This window comes from Gastrolobium bilobum, unplaced genomic scaffold (genome assembly GCF_033153095.1).
Source record: "Gastrolobium bilobum isolate Gb01-03AN ecotype WA unplaced genomic scaffold, APGP_CSIRO_Gbil_v1 utg6009, whole genome shotgun sequence".
In the NCBI taxonomy this organism is placed as follows: Eukaryota; Viridiplantae; Streptophyta; class Magnoliopsida; order Fabales; family Fabaceae; genus Gastrolobium; species Gastrolobium bilobum.
The window spans coordinates 182,952-202,915 of record NW_026897914.1 but is presented as its reverse complement, the minus strand read 5'-3'; the positions used below and the strand labels follow the sequence as shown (position 1 = coordinate 202,915).

Below are 19,964 nucleotides of genomic sequence, written 5' to 3'. Positions count from 1 at the left end.
GGGCAATAACTTAACATTAGGATCCATTGGTGTATCAACTGGCTTACACGCCAACATACCAGTCTCTTCTAGGATATCCAAGGCATACTTCCTTTGACAGATAGAAATGCCCTGTCTAGATTGTGCTACCTCAATTCCCAAGAAGTAACGCAGCTTCCCAAGGTCCTTTGTTTGAAATGCACTGAATAAATGTTGTTTTAACTGATGGATTCCGTCTTGATCACTCCCGGTGAGAATGATGTCATCAACATAGACTAACAAATAGATGCACTTATCAGGAGATGTGATCCTATAGAACACAGAGTGGTCAACTTTACTGCGAATTAGGCCAAACTCCTGAACAGCAGAACTGAAGCGACTGAACCATGCTCGAGGAGACTGCTTGAGACCATATAAGGATTTTCGAAGACGACACACCTTCCCAGGCTCCCCCTGAGCAACAAAACTAGGTGGTTGCTCCATGTAAACTTCTTCTTGTAAATCACCATGAAGAAAGGCATTTTTTATGTCAAGTTGAAGGAGTGGCCAGTGACGAACAGCAGCAAGGGCAAGAAATAGGCGGACGGACGCCATCTTAGCGACCGGAGAGAATGTATCGCTATAATCAAGGCCGAATATTTGAGTAAAACCCTTTGCAACTAGGCGGGCCTTGAGTCGATCAACATGGCCATCAGGTCCAACTTTCACAGTAAACACCCAGCGACAACCAACTGTAGACTTCTGTGGAGGAGCAGAAACAAGGTCCCAAGTGCCATTGGAATGAAGTGCAGTCATCTCATCAAGCATCGCTTGGCGCCACCCTGGATGGGAAAGTGCTTCACCTGTGGTCTTAGGAATAGAAATAGAAGAAAGACTAGAAACAAAGGTGAAATGAGGTGAAGAAAGACGGTCATAGCTCAAAAAAGTATAAAGAGGATAAGGATTACGAGTAGTACGAGTACCTTTTCTTTGAGCAATGGGAAGAGCCTCTGGTGAAGGATCCGGAGAGGAAGAAGCAACAGCAGTGGGCGATGAGTCAGCAAGAGTCGAGTCGACAGGAGGCATAGTTTTGCGACGTTGATAGGTGAGAAGTGGACGGTCCTCAGGTATAGAAGCAATAGGTTGCTCATTTGGAATAGAAGCACCTGCAGCTGGCAAAAACAAGTCAAGAAAAGGGACAGGAAGAACATGATCAACCTGTGACAACTGAGATGGAATAGAATTAAAGGGTTGTTGATCAAGAAAAGTGACATCAGCGGAAACTAAGTAACGCTTAAGATCGGGAGAATAACAACGATAACCCTTTTGAAGACGAGAATAACCAAGAAAGATACACTGAAAGGCTTTGGATGTTAACTTATCCTTACCAGGAGTGAGATTAGTAAAGCCCCCGTGACTCACGACCCACTCCAATCATTTCCCCCGTACCCGGATCCTGCACAGAAACAGAATGGTTAGAGAAAGTAATGGTGCAAGTGAGGGAATGGATCAACTTACTAATAGAAATTAAGTTATAAGGGATGCCAGGAATGTAATAAACAGATGTCAAGGCCAAGGTAGAGGTCGGACGAGCTTGTCCAATCCCACGAACTGGGGCTTTGGTTCCATCCGCAAGGGTAAAAGAAGGTAAATGATGAGAATAAGTAAGAGATGTAAAAAGTTCCTTATTACCACAGAGATGATCGGTAGCACCTGAGTCAAATATCCAAGTGCCAAGTGATGTAGAATGAGAAACACAAGCAACGGGATTACCAGTATATGGTTGAGACTGAGGAGAAGCTTTCTTGAGAAGAGTTTGGAGTGCAGCATAGTCCGCAAGTGAGAGAGAAACTAAACCAAATGATGCATTGTTTGACTGAGCTATATTCGCAGCAAGAGAGGTAGAATCCTCCGAGAGATCAGTGGACGCTGCTGCCATTTAAAAACAGAATATAAAAGCCGTAAACGAAGGCAAACGATATCCAATCAAGGAGAACCACGCGTCTAAAGTGAGACCCACAAAGAACCAAGCACAGATCCAGAAAGAGGAGAAGAAGGCGAGAAGTTCTGTCCAAGAACGGCCGGAAAAATCCACCGGAACAGTGCACACGCGCCGGTTGAAGGTGGCGTGTGAGCACCACGCGCAGAGGAGAAGAACGGCGCGTGGAGGCGCGTTGATGACGCGACGGTGGTCGGACCACCACAGAACTGGTCGCCGGGATGAGACGGTCCTGATTGCAGGTAGTCTGGGCTGAAAACTCGCCGGAACAGTGCTCTGGTGGCCGGAACAGTGACGAGCGGCGGTTGTTGGCGGCCGGAAGTGGTTCCGGTGGCCTGAACAGTGACGAGCGGCGGTTGTTGGCGGCGGGAAGTGGTTCTGACAGTTGAAGAAACAAGCCGGAGAGACACACGGCTTAGAGAGAAACTCGCCGGAAGAATGCACGGTAAAGTAGAAGAGAACACCTAAGCAGTGGGCTTAGGGTTTTAGCGGAAGCGGATCCCCAGAGCGAAAAAGCTCTGATACCAAGTTAAATGTAAAAGAATACGTTGTGTATTGATCTGTGTCAGGGAGTTACAATATATAGAGATCCTAATGGGCTTAAGTGTAAGGCCCAAACCTAATCCAAACCTAATCCTAATACAGTCAGAATACAGTCAGACTATTTACGGATAAGACAGAATCCAATCATATCTAATCAAATCTAATCATATCATATCTAATATTCTAACAGAATTCATCCAATCTCCTGTGGTTTCCTCCTCATTCAGTAATTAGAAATATTGCAAACCAGATAGCATTTATATTCTTATGCCTGTCTTCTCTACTCTATATAGTACATGCTTTGATGACAAGAATCTAAACCTATGCTTTGCCTGTAGAATTCTGATTTGCTTTTTGATATTGATCAGTCAATGATAATGTGCATTAACTGATCAGGATGACTGATTTGTGTGGTTCTCTTGTTTAGCCTAAAAATATTACTGGTTTGGCTTCTAATATTCTGTAGTAAGGTTATTCCTATCCGTTGATTTGGCTTCACGTCTGCCATTGTTGGCTTTCCTTCAGGTTATACTGAGACTGAAAAGAAGTCAGGTGTTCTTTCTATGTTATTTAAATATTCAGTGCAATGGAGTTGCCCAACCATTTGCCTTGAGGCTCTTCAGGTAATCTTGTTTGAAATTTTTAAAATTTTTGGCATGGATTGCTGAGTTATTTATTTGTTAGCAACTATAACTGGGGATGGTGTCTGTGGTGTATGGAATTGTCTGTGCTGTGAGCCTGTCATTTTCTTTTCCATTATTTGACTTTACTTTGGGCAGATATCTGTCTATATGACAAAGTTAAGTGTTATAATTGTAAGATGATATATTGTATTAAAATATTGTATTAAAATATTGTAACCGTTATCATTTTTATATAAGTCGATGGTTTTTTCTGGTAAAGGTTAATGTAAATTGATGGCTTACTGCAAAATTGAAGATTAATGTTAGGGTAAATGTCAACTGTAGTATGCTTGATTCTGAAAGCTAAATTGGTCACTTGCCTTAGTTATTTTGTCATGGTAAGTTAACTCTAATAGCTGCATTCAAACTTCGAAATAACAGTTATTGATTGATAAGTTTTATCTATTAATTTTTCAATAATAAGTTGATGCGTCATGGTAGTTTATTGATTTTTTCAGATTACTCTTCTGCAGGCACTTAAAGCTGTATCCCACAATTACCCTATCATAGTGACTGCATGTTGGGAACAAGTTTCTGGAACTGTGTATGGCTTCCTTAGTATTGTATGCTCTGAAGTTCCTTCACGGCAGTCAAGTGAACATGTTGGTAGTCCTGCATTTATTAGCGAAAAAGTTCTTATTTCTGCTATTAAGGTAACAACTTTACTGTTCCTCTTTTTACATTTATTCTTCTTAAATGCTAAATCTTCCCTAAATCTTTCATTCATTGGTGCGAGAACGAACTTGCTTCCATTGTGCTTGCATAGGCCATTTTTTTTCTTGTACTTTTATTTAGTTTAAAACTTTTTATTCATACACCATTTCATTGTTCATGTGACATGATGTCTCATGTCACTTAGACTGGTGTTTCCATGTTCTTCATATCATGAGCATAAAGAAGCATTAAATTCCTTATTCGGACTTTTTTCTTCTTGTTATAAATAGCCTTTTTACTCAGACGTTTGCGAATATATGTGATGTCATTTCAATGCAATGATTACTTCTGCCTTTTTTGGTTAGTGATGCAATTATTTAAAAATTCTAAGGTTCTAGATGAGTGTCTTCGGGCAGTGTCCGGATTTCAAGGAACGGAAGATCTTTCGGATGATAAATTTGTGGATATTCCATTTGCATCTGATTGCATTAGGATGAAGAGAGTGTCATCTGCACCATCTTACGAGCTAGAGAGCAAAGATGATGATGAAGTAAACTCTGAAGCATGTGAATCTGGAATTCAGCAATGGTGTGAGGCTATCGAGAAGCATATGCCTCTTATCTTATGTCACTCTTCTGCAATGGTAAGAATTTTTTTTCCTCTAATAATATTGTTTTATTATGTTCAATTCTAAGAATCGAGTCATATTTGCTAACTTGCAGTCATTAGTGATCTGGTTTAGATATTGTACATCTATTGATTTTTTGTTTTTGTTTTTGACATCTTCACTAACTTGAAATAATGACTTAAATGTTAACCTTTTTATGTTGATTTATATATATATATATATATATATATATATATATATATATATATATATTTATATTTTAAATATGATCTTATGATCTGTATGAATTTCCCGATTTACGATCTTTCAATCCCCTTCGATCTTAGTTTAGATCTCGAGTTTGACTACCTTGGACACAATTCATAGTGGAAATACTTTAATCTGGCGAGACATGGAATTATTTGTTGAAGTTTGGACAGACCGGGAGATTAGTAACAACATACATTACAGGAGGGGTTGACTTGAGATGGTAAGAATCTTTGTATTGTCGATGACACCACAAACACTAATGGAAATACGAGCTCAATCTTCTTCTCCAATTCAAGATATGCTCTATGAATGTTTCTACCTAGAAATGATGAAATTTTCCTTGGTCAAACTCTTTCCCTCCTACGCACTTGAGGAGTTATCAAACAGATTTCCACCACCATCTGCGGTGTCTTCGTCAACACCAAGATTCTTACCTCAAGATCAATAACAGGTTGCAGTTCCCCTTTCCAAATATGATTGTAGAATGATATTGGGTTCTGTTAGAATTGATTAGATATGATTAGTCTGTAATTATTCTGATTGTATTAGGTCTGGGCCTTTCATATAAGCCCATTAGAGTCTCTATATATTGTAACTCTCTGAATTAGATCAATACACAACATATTATTTTATATTCAAGTTGGTACCAGAGCTCTTTCATTCTGGGGACCCTCTCTTCCGCTTAGAAACCTTGTTATTGCTTTAAAACCTAAGCCCACTGCTTAGGAGTCCTCTTTCTTGTCGTGCGTCCTTCCGGCAAGCCATCTAGGGTTGTAAACAGCCTTTGAGTAATTTTTCCAAACGCGTCAGCACCTCCGACGACCACCGGAACCACCGCCCGCCACCAGAATCACTGTTCAGGCCACCAGAGACTTTTTCCAGCGACTTTTCCGACCAAACTTCACGCGATCAGGACCGTCTCCTCCCGGCGACCAAGTCTGTGGAGGTCCGGTCACCAACGCACCCCTCACTCGCCGTCCCTCTCCTCTGCGCGTGGGCTTCACGCGCCATCTTCTGCAGGCGCGTGAGCACTATGCCGGCGCGTGAGCACTATTCCGTGGACAGAAAAGCTCGGCTTCTCCTCTCCTTTTTGGATCTGTGATTGTTTTGGTGAGGGTCTGACTTTTTGCGCGCACCTATTCTTGATCGGTGACCAGGTTCGTTTCTATTTATTCGGTTTATATCAGTTAAATGTAAAAGAATACGTTGTGTATTGATCTGTGTCAGGGAGTTACAATATATAGAGATCCTAATGGGCTTAAGTGTAAGGCCCAAACCTAATCCAAACCTAATCTTAATACAGTCAGAATACAGTCAGACTATTTACGGATAAGACAGAATCCAATCATATCTAATCAAATCTAATCATATCATATCTAATATTCTAACACTCCCCCTCAAGCTGGTGCGTATATATTATGAGCACCAAGCTTGTTACAAATGTATTCAACCCGAGGACCTCTAAGAGCTTTAGTGAAAACATCTGCTAGCTGATTAGATGAGTTGACAAAAGCTGTCTTGATTTCTCCTGACTGAATCTTTTCCCGAATGAAGTGACAATCAATCTCTATATGTTTGGTTCTCTCATGAAAAACAGGATTAGAGGATATATGTAGCGCAGCTTGATTATCACAGATGAGTGTCATGGGTTGTTTCTGTTCACAAAGATGAAGCTCCTGAATCAACTGCTTTAACCAGATCAACTCACAGGTAGTATTTGCCATTGCACGATACTCAGCTTCTGCACTAGATCGGGAAACAACAGGTTGTTTCTTGCTTTTCCATGAGATTAAGTTTCCTCCGAAGAAGACACAATAACCAGAAGTAGAGCGTCTGTCCGAGGGTGATCCTGCCCAATCGGCATCTGAGTAACCACAAATTTCTGTATTTCCCTGATCCGAATACAACAAACCTTTTCCTGGTGCTCCTTTGATGTATCGGAGGATCCTCACAGCAGCATCCCAATGTGAATCACAAGGGGAATCAAGGAACTGACTGGCCGTACTGACAGCGAAAGAAATATCTGGCCTAGTCACAGTAAGATAATTGAGCTTCCCAATCAGCCTTCGATAACGTCCAGGATCAGATAACGGCTCCCCCTGTCTGGGCAATAACTTAACATTAGGATCCATTGGTGTATCAACTGGCTTACACGCCAACATACCAGTCTCTTCTAGGATATCCAAGGCATACTTCCTTTGACAGATAGAAATGCCCTGTCTAGATTGTGCTACCTCAATTCCCAAGAAGTAACGCAGCTTCCCAAGGTCCTTTGTTTGAAATGCACTGAATAAATGTTGTTTTAACTGATGGATTCCGTCTTGATCACTCCCGGTGAGAATGATGTCATCAACATAGACTAACAAATAGATGCACTTATCAGGAGATGTGATCCTATAGAACACAGAGTGGTCAACTTTACTGCGAATTAGGCCAAACTCCTGAACAGCAGAACTGAAGCGACTGAACCATGCTCGAGGAGACTGCTTGAGACCATATAAGGATTTTCGAAGACGACACACCTTCCCAGGCTCCCCCTGAGCAACAAAACCAGGTGGTTGCTCCATGTAAACTTCTTCTTGTAAATCACCATGAAGAAAGGCATTTTTTATGTCAAGTTGAAGGAGTGGCCAGTGACGAACAGCAGCAAGGGCAAGAAATAGGCGGACGGACGCCATCTTAGCGACCGGAGAGAATGTATCGCTATAATCAAGGCCGAATATTTGAGTAAAACCCTTTGCAACTAGGCGGGCCTTGAGTCGATCAACATGGCCATCAGGTCCAACTTTCACAGTAAACACCCAGCGACAACCAACTGTAGACTTCTGTGGAGGAGCAGAAACAAGGTCCCAAGTGCCATTGGAATGAAGTGCAGTCATCTCATCAAGCATCGCTTGGCGCCACCCTGGATGGGAAAGTGCTTCACCTGTGGTCTTAGGAATAGAAATAGAAGAAAGACTAGAAACAAAGGTGAAATGAGGTGAAGAAAGACGGTCATAGCTCAAAAAAGTATAAAGAGGATAAGGATTACGAGTAGTACGAGTACCTTTTCTTTGAGCAATGGGAAGAGCCTCTGGTGAAGGATCCGGAGAGGAAGAAGCAACAGCAGTGGGCGATGAGTCAGCAAGAGTCGAGTCGACAGGAGGCATAGTTTTGCGACGTTGATAGGTGAGAAGTGGACGGTCCTCAGGTATAGAAGCAATAGGTTGCTCATTTGGAATAGAAGCACCTGCAGCTGGCAAAGACAAGTCAAGAAAAGGGACAGGAAGAACATGATCAACCTGTGACAACTGAGATGGAATAGAATTAAAGGGTTGTTGATCAAGAAAAGTGACATCAGCGGAAACTAAGTAACGCTTAAGATCGGGAGAATAACAACGATAACCCTTTTGAAGACGAGAATAACCAAGAAAGATACACTGAAAGGCTTTGGATGTTAACTTATCCTTACCAGGAGTGAGATTATGAACAAAACAAGTACAACCAAAGACATGTGGAGTTAGAGGATAAAGAGGAACATCTGGAAGCAATAGGTTATGAGGAATGTCATTGTTGAGCACAGATGAGGGCATGCGATTGATGAGAAAACAAGAGATGAGTACAGCATCTGCCCAGAAGTGAAGGGGAACCTGCATATGAAGAAGAAGGGTACGTGCAGTTTCAATGAGATGTCTGTTTTTACGTTCAGCCACCCCATTTTGTTGTGGAGTGTGAGGACAAGTAGTTTGATGTAAAGTACCTTGTGTGGCCAAGAAATTAGAAAAATCAATAGAAACATATTCCTTAGCATTATCACTACGTAGAATACGAATAGAAACACCAAATTGAGTATGAATCTCAGTATAAAACTTTTTATAAATGGAAAATAACTCAGAACGATTTTTCATTAAATAGACCCAAGTGCAACGGGAAAAATCATCAACAAAGGTAACGAAATACCGAAAACCTAAAACAGACAAGGTACGACTTGGACCCCAGATATCTGAATGAACAAGAGAAAAAGGGGCATCAGCTCGTTTATTGACTCGATTGGCAAAAGAGGAACGTGTATGCTTCCCTTGTTGACATGACACACAATCTAAAGACTGAAGACCGGATAAAAGAGGAACCATTTTCTGCAACTTCGAAAGACTTGGATGACCGAGGCGACTGTGGATAAGTTGTGGAGATTCTGTGAGAGAGAGTGCCACTGAAGGACGAGGCACATCCAGATAGTAAAGCCCCCGTGACTCACGACCCACTCCAATCATTTCCCCCGTACCCGGATCCTGCACAGAAACAGAATGGTTAGAGAAAGTAATGGTGCAAGTGAGGGAATGGATCAACTTACTAATAGAAATTAAGTTATAAGGGATGCCAGGAATGTAATAAACAGATGTCAAGGCCAAGGTAGAGGTCGGACGAGCTTGTCCAATCCCACGAACTGGGGCTTTGGTTCCATCCGCAAGGGTAAAAGAAGGTAAATGATCAGAATAAGTAAGAGATGTAAAAAGTTCCTTATTACCACAGAGATGATCAGTAGCACCTGAGTCAAATATCCAAGTGCCAAGTGATGTAGAATGAGAAACACAAGCAACGGGATTACCAGTATATGGTTGAGACTGAGGAGAAGCTTTCTTGAGAAGAGTTTGGAGTGCAGCATAGTCCGCAAGTGAGAGAGAAACTGAACCAAATGATGCATTGTCTGACTGAGCTATATTCGCAGCAAGAGAGGTAGAATCCTCCGAGAGATCAGTGGACGCTGCTGCCATTTAAAAACAGAATATAAAAGCCGTAAACGAAGGCAAACGATATCCAATCAAGGAGAACCACGCGTCTAAAGTGAGACCCACAAAGAACCAAGCACAGATCCAGAAAGAGGAGAAGAAGGCGAGAAGTTCTGTCCAAGAACGGCCGGAAAAATCCACCGGAACAGTGCACACGCGCCGGTTGAAGGTGGCGCGTGAGCACCACGCGCAGAGGAGAAGAACGGCGCGTGGAGGCGCGTTGATGACGCGACGGTGGTCGGACCACCACAGAACTGGTCGCCGGGATGAGACGGTCCTGATTGCAGGTAGTCTGGGCTGAAACTCGCCGGAACAGTGCTCTGGTGGCCGGAACAGTGACGAGCGGCGGTTGTTGGCGGCCGGAAGTGGTTCCGGTGGCCTGAACAGTGACGAGCGGCGGTTGTTGGCGGCGGGAAGTGGTTCTGACAGTTGAAGAAACAAGCCGGAGAGACACACGGCTTAGAGAGAAACTCGCCGGAAGAATGCACGGTAAAGTAGAAGAGAACACCTAAGCAGTGGGCTTAGGGTTTTAGCGGAAGCGGATCCCCAGAGCGAAAAAGCTCTGATACCAAGTTAAATGTAAAAGAATACGTTGTGTATTGATCTGTGTCAGGGAGTTACAATATATAGAGATCCTAATGGGCTTAAGTGTAAGGCCCAAACCTAATCCAAACCTAATCTTAATACAGTCAGACTATTTACGGATAAGACAGAATCCAATCATATCTAATCAAATCTAATCATATCATATCTAATATTCTAACAATATCTTTCTGATTTCATATTATGGCAGCAAATCCTTCTGATCATTCAGAGGTCAATTCTCTACCTCCTCCTGTCAAAAATTCTCCCAATATCATCTCTACCAATGTTGGGTCCATTACCTCTTCAAAATTGAAGGGTTCTGTTAATTATAAGAACTGGGCCACCTCTGTTCGAGTTTGGTTCTTTGGACAAGGACATGGGAGCCACCTCACGACTAAGTCTACTGATGTCCCTAAGGAGGAAAAGTCTGATTGGGCAAAGATCGACATCCAGCTTCTGAGTATCCTCTGGCAATCTATTAATCCAGTTGTCTTGGACATCTTCTATTCGTTTCAAACTTGCACTGAAGTGAGGCAAGAAGCAAAAAACCTCTACACTAATGATGTTCAGCAGCTTTATTTCATCATCTCTCAGTTTATGGAACTGAGCAAATCATCCGACATTCAGATGGAAACGTATGTTGGCAAGAGTCGATCTTTGATGCAGGCATATTTGGATATGTTGCCTTACCCTACTGATGCTACTGCATATCGGAAACAGGTGGAACGTCTCTTTATGGTTGCCACACTGTCTGGCCTCCCCGAAGAATATGATAATGTCCGAGATACTATCTTGACTAGTGGGGAGCCTAATCTTTCAATGACGTATCAGCGTCTTCTGAATCTGAATAAGAAATCTGCTCCTGCATCATCTTCTGCTGTTGATTCTACTGCTCTAGTTTCCCGTACTGACTTTCGCCGGAACATTGGAGGTGGACGTGGTCGTGGTAGAGGCCCGGGAGGACGTGGTCCAGGAGCCCCAGGAGGACGTGGCCCAGGAGGCCCAGTCAGACGTGGTCAACGACCTCGTTGTCATTACTGTCAGCAACTTGGTCATTATGAGGAACGTTGCTACACAAAGTATCCTCACCTCGGATTCTGCTTCAAATGGTACAGTCTCTCTCTCCTCTGAAGACTATGCAGCATTCCAGACTCTTCTCAGAAAGGTCTCTCCTCAGTCTCAGGCCTCTGCTTCAGAAACTGGTAATCTCGTTGCTTGTGTTTCTCATTCTGCATCACTTGGCCCTTGGATATTTGACTCAGGTGCTACTGATCACCTTTGTGGTAATACGGAACTCTTTTCATCCCTTACATATTCTGATAACTTACCTTCTTTTACCCTTGCTGATGGCACTAAGGCTCCTGTTTATAGAATTGGACAAATCTGTCCAACCTCCTCGTTGACCTTGACATCTGTCTATTACATTTCTAACATCCCTTACAATTTAATATCTGTTAGTAAATTGATCAACTCTCTTAACTGTATTGTCACTTTCTCAAATCATTCTGTTTCTGTGCAAGACCCGGGTACGGGGAAGACGATTGGAGTGGGTCGTGAGTCACGAGGTCTGTTCTACCTGGTTGTGTCGAGTCCTTTCGTTGCTTGTTCTCTCACAGAATCTCCACAACTCATCCATAGTCGCCTCGGGCATCCGAGTCTTTCCAAGTTACAGAAGATGGTTCCTCTTTTGTCCGATCTTCATACTTTAGATTGTCAGTCATGTCAGCAAGGAAAACACATACGCTCCTCCTTCGCTAATCGAGTCAATAAACGAGCTGATGCTCCTTTTTCAATTATTCATTCAGATATTTGGGGTCCTAGTCGTAATGTGTCTGTTTTAGGTTTTCGGTATTTTGTTACCTTTATTGATGATTTTTCTCGTTGTACTTGGATCTATTTAATGAAAAACCGTTATGAGTTGTTTTCTATTTATCAAAAATTTTCTGCTGAAATTCATACTCAATTTGGTGCCTTTATTCGTATTTTACGTAGTGGTAATGCTAAGGAATATGTTTCTGTGGACTTTTCTAATTTCTTAGCCAAACAAGGTACTTTACACCAAACTACTTGTCCTCACACTCCACAACAAAATGGAGTAGCTGAACGTAAGAATAGACACCTCGTTGAGACTGCACGGACTCTTCTTATTCACATGCATGTTCCTCTTCACTTTTGGGCCGATGCAGTCCTTGCCTCTTCTTTTCTCATCAACCGTATGCCTTCCTCTGTGCTTGATAATGACATTCCTTATCACTTTTTGCTTCCAGATGTTCCTCTCTTTCCTCTATCCCCACATGTCTTTGGTTGTACCTGTTTTGTTCATGATCTCACCCCTGGTAAGGACAAGTTAACATCCAAAGCTTTTAAATGTATTTTTTTTGGTTATTCTCGTCTTCAAAAGGGTTATCGTTGTTATACTCCCGATCTTAAGCGTTACTTAGTTTCCGCTGATGTCACTTTTCTTGATCAACAACCCTTTCATTCTATCCCATCTCAGTTGTCACAGGTTGATCATGTTCTTCCTGTCCCTTTTCTTGACTTGTCTTTGTCAGCTGCAGGTACTTCTATTCCAGATAAGCAACCTCTTGCTTCAATACCTATGGACCGTCCACTTCTCACTTATCAGCGTCGTAAAACTGTGCCTCCTATCGACTCGACCCCTGCTGACTCATTTCCCCCTGCAGTTGATTCTTCCCCTCCGAATCCTTTACCAGAGGCTCTTCCTATTGCTCAAAGAAAAGGTACACGTATTACTCGTAACCCTTATCCTGTTTATACCTTTTTGAGTTATGACCGTCTTTCTTCACCTCATTTCACCTTTGTTTCTAGTCTTTCTTCTATTTCTATTCCTAAGACCACAGGTGAAGCACTTTCCCATCCAGGGTGGCGCCAAGCGATGCTTGATGAGATGACTGCACTTCATTCCAATGGCACTTGGGACCTTGTTTTTGCTCCTCCAGAGAAGCCTATAGTTGGTTGTCGTTGGGTGTTTACTGTAAAAGTTGGACCTGATGGTCATGTTGATCGACTCAAGGCACGCCTAGTTGCGAAGGGTTTTACTCAAATATTTGACCTTGATTATGGTGATACATTCTCTCCGATCGCTAAGATGGCGTCAGTCTGCCTATTTCTTGCCCTTGCTGCTGTTCGTCACTGGCCACTCCTTCAACTTGATATCAAAAATGCCTTTCTTCATGGTGATTTGCAAGAAGTTTACATGGAGCAACCACCTGGTTTTGTTGCTCAGGGGGAGTCTGGAAAAGTGTGTCGTCTTCGAAAATCCTTATATGGTCTCAAACAGTCTCCTCGAGCATGGTTCAGTCGCTTCAGTTCTGCCGTTCAGGCGTTTGGCTTAATCTGCAGTAAAGTTGATCATTCTGTATTTTATAGGATTACATCTCCTGACAAGTGCATCTATTTGTTAATCTATGTTGACGACATCATTCTCACCGGAAATGATCAAGACGGAATTCGTCAGTTAAAACAGCATTTATTCAGTGCATTTCAAACAAAGGACCTTGGGAAGCTGCGTTACTTCTTGGGAATTGAGGTGGCGCAATCTAGACAGGGCATTTCTATTTGTCAAAGGAAGTATGTCTTGGATATCCTCGAAGAAACTGATATGTTGGGGAGTAAACCAGTTGATACACCCATGGATCCTAATGTCAAGTTATTGCCCGGACAGGGGGAGCCGTTATCTGATCCTGGACGTAATCGAAGGCTAATTAGGAAGCTCAATTATCTTACTGTGACTAGGCTAGATATTTCTTTCGCTGTTAGTACGACTAGTCAGTTCCTTGATTCCCCTTGTGATTCAAATTGGGATGTTGCGGTGAGGACCTCCGATACATCAAAGGAGCACCAGGAAAAGGTTTGTTGTATTCAGATCAGGGAAATACAGAAATTTGTGGCTATTCAGATGCTGATTGGGCAGGATCACCCTCGGACAGGCGCTCTACTTCCGGCTATTGTGTCTTCTTTGGAGGAAACTTAATTTCGTGGAAGAGCAAGAAACAACCTGTAGTTGCTCGGTTTAGTACAGAAGCTGAGTATCGTGCAATGGCAAATACTACCTGTGAGTTAATCTGGTTAAAACAGTTGATTCAGGAGCTTCATCTTTGTGAACAGAATCAACCCATGACACTCATCTGTGATAATCAAACTGCGCTACATATATCCTCTAATCCTGTCTTTCACGAGAGGACCAAACATATAGAGATTGATTGTCACTTCATTCGAGAAAAGATTCAATCAGGAGAAATCAAGACTGCTTTCGTCAACTCCTCTGATCAACTAGCAGATGTCTTCACTAAAGCTCTTAGAGGTCCTCGGGTTCAATACATTTGTAACAAGCTTGGTGCTCACAATATATATGCACCAGCTTCAGGGGGAGTGTTAGAATTGATTAGATATGATTAGTCTGTAATTATTCTGATTGTATTAGGTCTGAGCCTTTCATATAAGCCCATTAGAGTCTCTATATATTGTAACTCTCTGAATTAGATCAATACACAACATATTATTTTATATTCAAGTGGTTCCTTAATTCATTGAGGGGTCTTGTTGTTCTTAGCAAGATTCGCATCATTTGGTATCATCCCTCAAGTTAGAGCATACAAATTAGATGCTCAAAGCTTGTACAGATGAAATGTAATCGAGGTCCCGGCACTGACACGACATAGAAGACCTCTGACATACAACACCAAAAAAGTTGACAGATAATGATAGTAGAGCTCTAGATATTAGGGAACTCGGCATTGGAATATTGACGGGACATGTCACCGAGGATGGTACTATTCTGATAGCATGTCGAAATTATAGGGAGTTAGGTACAAAGGGAAAAAAATAATAAAGACTTAATAATATTCTATAATGAGATGATATGAAGTGATTTGAAAGACAAAATAGTAATCCCTATTTTTACTAAATCGGGGACTCCTAAAATATGGAAACAAATCATGAAATATAATAAAATAGGGTGTAGAAAATCAGAATCCAAACATGTTTCCGTTTTTATTTCCTATTAATTAGGATTGATTAGGATTGATTGTGATTGATTAGAATTGATTGTGATTAGGATTGATTAGTCATCGCTTAGTCATCGCTTTGTCATTCTTAGTGATTCTTTCTTGTATAAATACTCACTCATGTAAATTATTCAAAATCAATATACAGAAACTTCTTTTCAATATGGTATCAGAGCGGGTTCGTTCCTACCCTAATTCAAATCTGAAATAACCATCCAAACACTTCCATCACCGTCAAACACCTCCTAAACACCTCCTTGAATCTGTCCAACACAGAAACCTAGTCTACTGACCTCCGATCAAGAAAGTGAGGTGACCATTCGACTCAGAAGGATTCGACGAGTCGACCGCCGCTGGACCCATCGCCGTCAACCGCCGCACGCGCCGCCACGCGCCGTCACACGCGCGGCCAGTTTCCGGCGCGTGAGCTCCACGCGCCGCCTTCCCAACGTCTTTTTCCGCCGCGACTTGCACAGATCTTCTCGCCGGCTTCTCCTCTTCCTGTTCCAGAGGTCAGATCAAAAATTTACAAAACTTGATTTTTCATCAACGGTCAACCCTTCTCTTTCTATTCATGGCTTCCTCAAAACACTCTTCCTCTTACTCTGATGGTGTCTTTCTTAGCAAGACTAAGTTTGAACAACTTCAGAGACTTTTGACTCAACCTCCTAAGGCCACTAGTCATGTGGTCCAGCAAGGTACAACTTTCCATGTTGATAGTCAAAATCATTGGATCCTTGATTCTGGAGCCTCTGATCATATGACAGGTAATCTTGGCTTGTTTTGTTCATACACTCCATATTCTGAACCTTCTCGGGTCAAGATCGCCGATGGCAGTTTTTCCCAGATTGCAAGACACGGAACCATTAAACTTTCTGAGCTGATTACTTTGACATCAGTTCTTTATGTTCCTTCTCTGACTTGTAATCTCATTTCTATTAGCAAGCTCACCTCTGAGTTGCATTGCTTTGCTAAATTCTTTCCACATGGTTGTGTTTTTCAGGAACAGGACTCGGAGAGGATGATTGGCAGTGCTAGAGAGGATGGTGGACTTTACTACTTTGAGGAGGATGTGACTCATGAAGCTGTTTTCGTAGAAAAAAACTCTATGTTTCCTTTTGATTCATGTAATGATGTTATGATGTGGCATCGTAGGCTAGGCCATCCAAATTTTATTTATCTTCAGAAGTTGTTGCCAAACTTATTTATTCATAAAAGTCCAAGTTTGTTTTCTTGTGATATTTGTCAACTTGCCAAGCATACTCGTGCTCATTATCCTTCTAAAGTTCACCATGACTCTTCCCCATTTTCCTTAATTCATAGTGACATATGGGGTCCAGCCCGTGTTAAAAATATTTCAGGTACTCGATGGTTCATTACCTTCATTGATGACCATTCTCGAGTCTGTTGGGTGTATCTTCTAAAGGATAAGTCCGATGCTGCATCCGTGTTTAAAAAATTTCATGCCATGGTTCAAACCCAATTCCAAGTTGCTATACAAATTCTTCGTACAGATAATGGCAAAGAGTATTTTAACTTTATTCTTGGAGAATATCTTTCCCAACATGGCATCCTTCACCAAAGCTCGTGTCCTGACACACCCCAACAAAACGGAGTTGCGGAAAGAAAAAACCGACATCTCCTTGAAGTTGCTCGGGCTCTTATGTTTACCACGAGTGTTCCTAAATATCTTTGGGGAGAGGCAGTTCTCACTGCCTCGTATCTGATAAATCGAATGCCATCTCGCATTCTGAAATTTCAGTCTCCTCTTTCTAGTCTTGTTCGTATCTTCCCTTCCTTCCGAGGTGTCTCCTCTTTACCTCTCAAGTTATTTGGTTGCGTTGCATTTGTCCATATTCCCTCCCATCAACGGTCTAAGCTTGATCCTAAGTCTCTCCAGTGTGTCTTTATTGGTTATTCTCCTACTCAACGTGGCTATAAATGTTATTCACCCTCTCTTCGTAAGGTCTTTGTCTCTATGGATGTCACTTTTTCTGAAAATGACCATTTCTTCCCCTCGACTTCTCTTCAGGGGGAGATAGGAGTAGATGAAGATCAGTCATGGGAACCTACTGGTGCCACGGTATTACCTCTAATTTTGGAAACAGGGGGAGCTACAGAATCCTCACCATCAGGAGCCTCCTCAAAATGGGGACAAGTTTATAGCAGGCGAAAGCCTCCTCAAAGTGTGAATAACCCAGAGCCTCTACACTGCCAGAATTCTGAACCATGTTCTAGTTCCAACACCCCAATACTTGAGTGTCATGGTGAAAATGATCTACACTTGCCCATTGCTCTCAGAAAAGGTACTCGATCTTGTACTACTCATCCTATTTCTAATCATATTTCATATGGAAAGTTGTCCCCAGGGTTTCGTGCTTTCAATACTATGTTGGATAGTACAAAGATACCGAGAAATACACATGAGGCTCTCAATGATCAAAAATGGAGGGATGCTGTCTTTGAAGAAATGAATGCTTTAAAAAGAAATGGAACTTGGGAGATAGTGACCCTACCCAAAGGAAAACAGGCAGTAGGATGCAAATGGGTGTTTACAATAAAATTCAATGCAGATAATAGCATCAACAGATACAAGGCAAGATTGGTTGCAAAGGGTTTCACTCAGACTCATGGGATAGATTATCATGAGACTTTTGCTCCGGTTGCTAAAGTCAATACCATCCGAGTTCTCTTATCTCTTGCTGCCAATCTAGATTGGCCTCTGCAACAGTTAGATGTGAAGAATGCATTCCTAAATGGTGACTTACATGAAGAAGTCTATATGGATCCTCCACCTGGTTTTGAAAAGGGAAATGGATCAGTGTGTAAACTAAAAAAGTCTCTATATGGATTGAAACAGTCTCCCAGAGAATGGTTCGACAAATTCACACAAGCAGTCAAAAGAAGAGGCTTCATTCAAGCACAGACTGATCATACTCTCTTCCACAAACACTCTAAGGATGGTAAAATTGCTATTCTTATTGTATACGTAGATGATATAATTCTTACAGGTGATGATATTGAGGAATTGAACACCTTGAAGAAATTTCTAGCAGCTCAATTTGAACTCAAAGACCTTGGCACTCTCAAATATTTCCTTGGTATGGAAGTTGCTAGGAGCAAAACAGGCATCACTCTAACACAAAAAAAATATGTTCTAGATCTTTTGTTGGAAACAGGAATGTTAGGGTGTAAACCTGCTGAGACACCTGTGGAACCTAATACCAAGTTAGGTATTGAAGATGGGAATGAGGTGGATAAAGAACAATATCAGCGATTGGTTGGTAAACTAATCTACTTATCTCATACGCGTCCTGACATTGCCTTTGCGGTGAGTATGATTAGTCAATTCATGCACTCACCCAAGGAGAAGCATCTTAGTGCAGTCTATAGGGTGCTTAGATACCTCAAGAATACTCCAGGAAGAGGATTATTCTTTAAAAAGGGGTATAAAAGGACAATTGAAATCTACACTGATGCAGATTGGGCAGGCTCATCAGTAGACAGGAGATCTACATCAGGCTATTGCACCTATGTGTGGGGAAATCTTGTTACTTGGAGAAGCAAAAAGCAAACAGTGGTTGCTAGAAGTAGCGCTGAAGCAGAATTTCGAGCTTTATCTCATGGAGTTTGTGAAGGAATCTGGTTGAGAAGACTTCTTCAAGAGTTGAAGATTTCATATTCCCTACCAATAAAACTATATTGTGACAACAAGGCAGCTGTTAGCATTGCTCAAAATCCTGTGCATCATGATCGAACAAAGCACGTGGAAGTTGATCGTCACTTCATCAAAGAAAAATTAGATGATGGAAGTGTGCGTTTGATATATGTTCCAACCAAAGAGCAAACGGCAGATATCCTTACCAAGGGCCTACACCGTCCAGCATTCGAAGACTTGATTGGCAAGTTGGGAATGATCAATATTTACCTCCCAACTTGAGGGGGAGTGTAGAAAATCAGAATCCAAACATGTTTCCGTTTTTATTTCCTATTAATTAGGATTGATTATGATTGATTAGGATTGATTGTGATTGATTAGAATTGATTGTGATTAGGATTGATTAGTCATCGCTTAGTCATCGCTTTGTCATTCTTAGCGATTCTTTCTTGTATAAATACTCACTCATGTAAATTATTCAAAATCAATATACAGAAACTTCTTTTCAATATAGGGAAACAATTCCCAAGAGATAATCTAAGATAAACTATTTGATTATAATTCCCAACAAATCACGAAATATAATACAATAGATAAACTATTTTAAATTATAATCATAATATTATACGAAATCTTCTAGATATTCTAACAGAACAATAGAACCATGACCTAGAGGCTTGACCGATTCAATGTCTGATTTGATTTCAAAAGCATTGGCTGCTGGTGACTTGCGTTTGAATGTAGCTCTTGATAACATGTAAATTGAGGTGAAAGTGGGCAGGACAATGTGCATCAAGTTTTAGACACAAATCTAAGTGATTAAATTTATGTTTATAGGTAAAGCAAGTATTATAAGCATGCACAAAATTAAGCCCAGCTCATTGCCCAATAGCATATTCTTTCATATTCTCTAGCATTCTCCATATTGTATATCTCACATTTCCTTTTTTCAATTTATTATTTTCCTAACTTTTTGAAGAATATTATCATATATGATTTTAATATTTTATAACTAATGTGTCTTTAATGCATGTGTACCTTTTTCGGTTTTTACTGGAAGGTGAGAGCTGCGTCAGTTACATGTTTTGCTGGTATGACTTCTTCTGTGTTCGTCTCTTTCACCAAGGAGAAGCAGGGCTTCATTTTGTCGTCTTTAGTAAGTTTTGATATAGTGCATGCTCAATGCTATGTCTAATTCCTGTGTTGTGCTGAAT

The 19,964-nt window shown here is 41.4% G+C and overlaps 1 protein-coding gene across 4 annotated transcripts in view; it reads left to right on the top strand.

Annotated features, from left to right (window-relative positions):
- Positions 1 to 19,964, top strand: part of LOC133311395 (uncharacterized) — a 67,896-nt gene that overhangs the window by 35,670 nt on the left and 12,262 nt on the right. For all 4 annotated transcript variants that reach the window (XM_061512439.1, XM_061512438.1, XM_061512437.1 and 1 more), the window contains 4 exons: positions 3,026 to 3,123; positions 3,657 to 3,836; positions 4,229 to 4,480; positions 19,811 to 19,906. In XM_061512439.1, the coding sequence (XP_061368423.1) occupies positions 3,026 to 3,123; positions 3,657 to 3,836; positions 4,229 to 4,480; positions 19,811 to 19,906 (626 nt within the window). The remainder of the gene's footprint in view (positions 1 to 3,025; positions 3,124 to 3,656; positions 3,837 to 4,228; positions 4,481 to 19,810; positions 19,907 to 19,964) is intronic.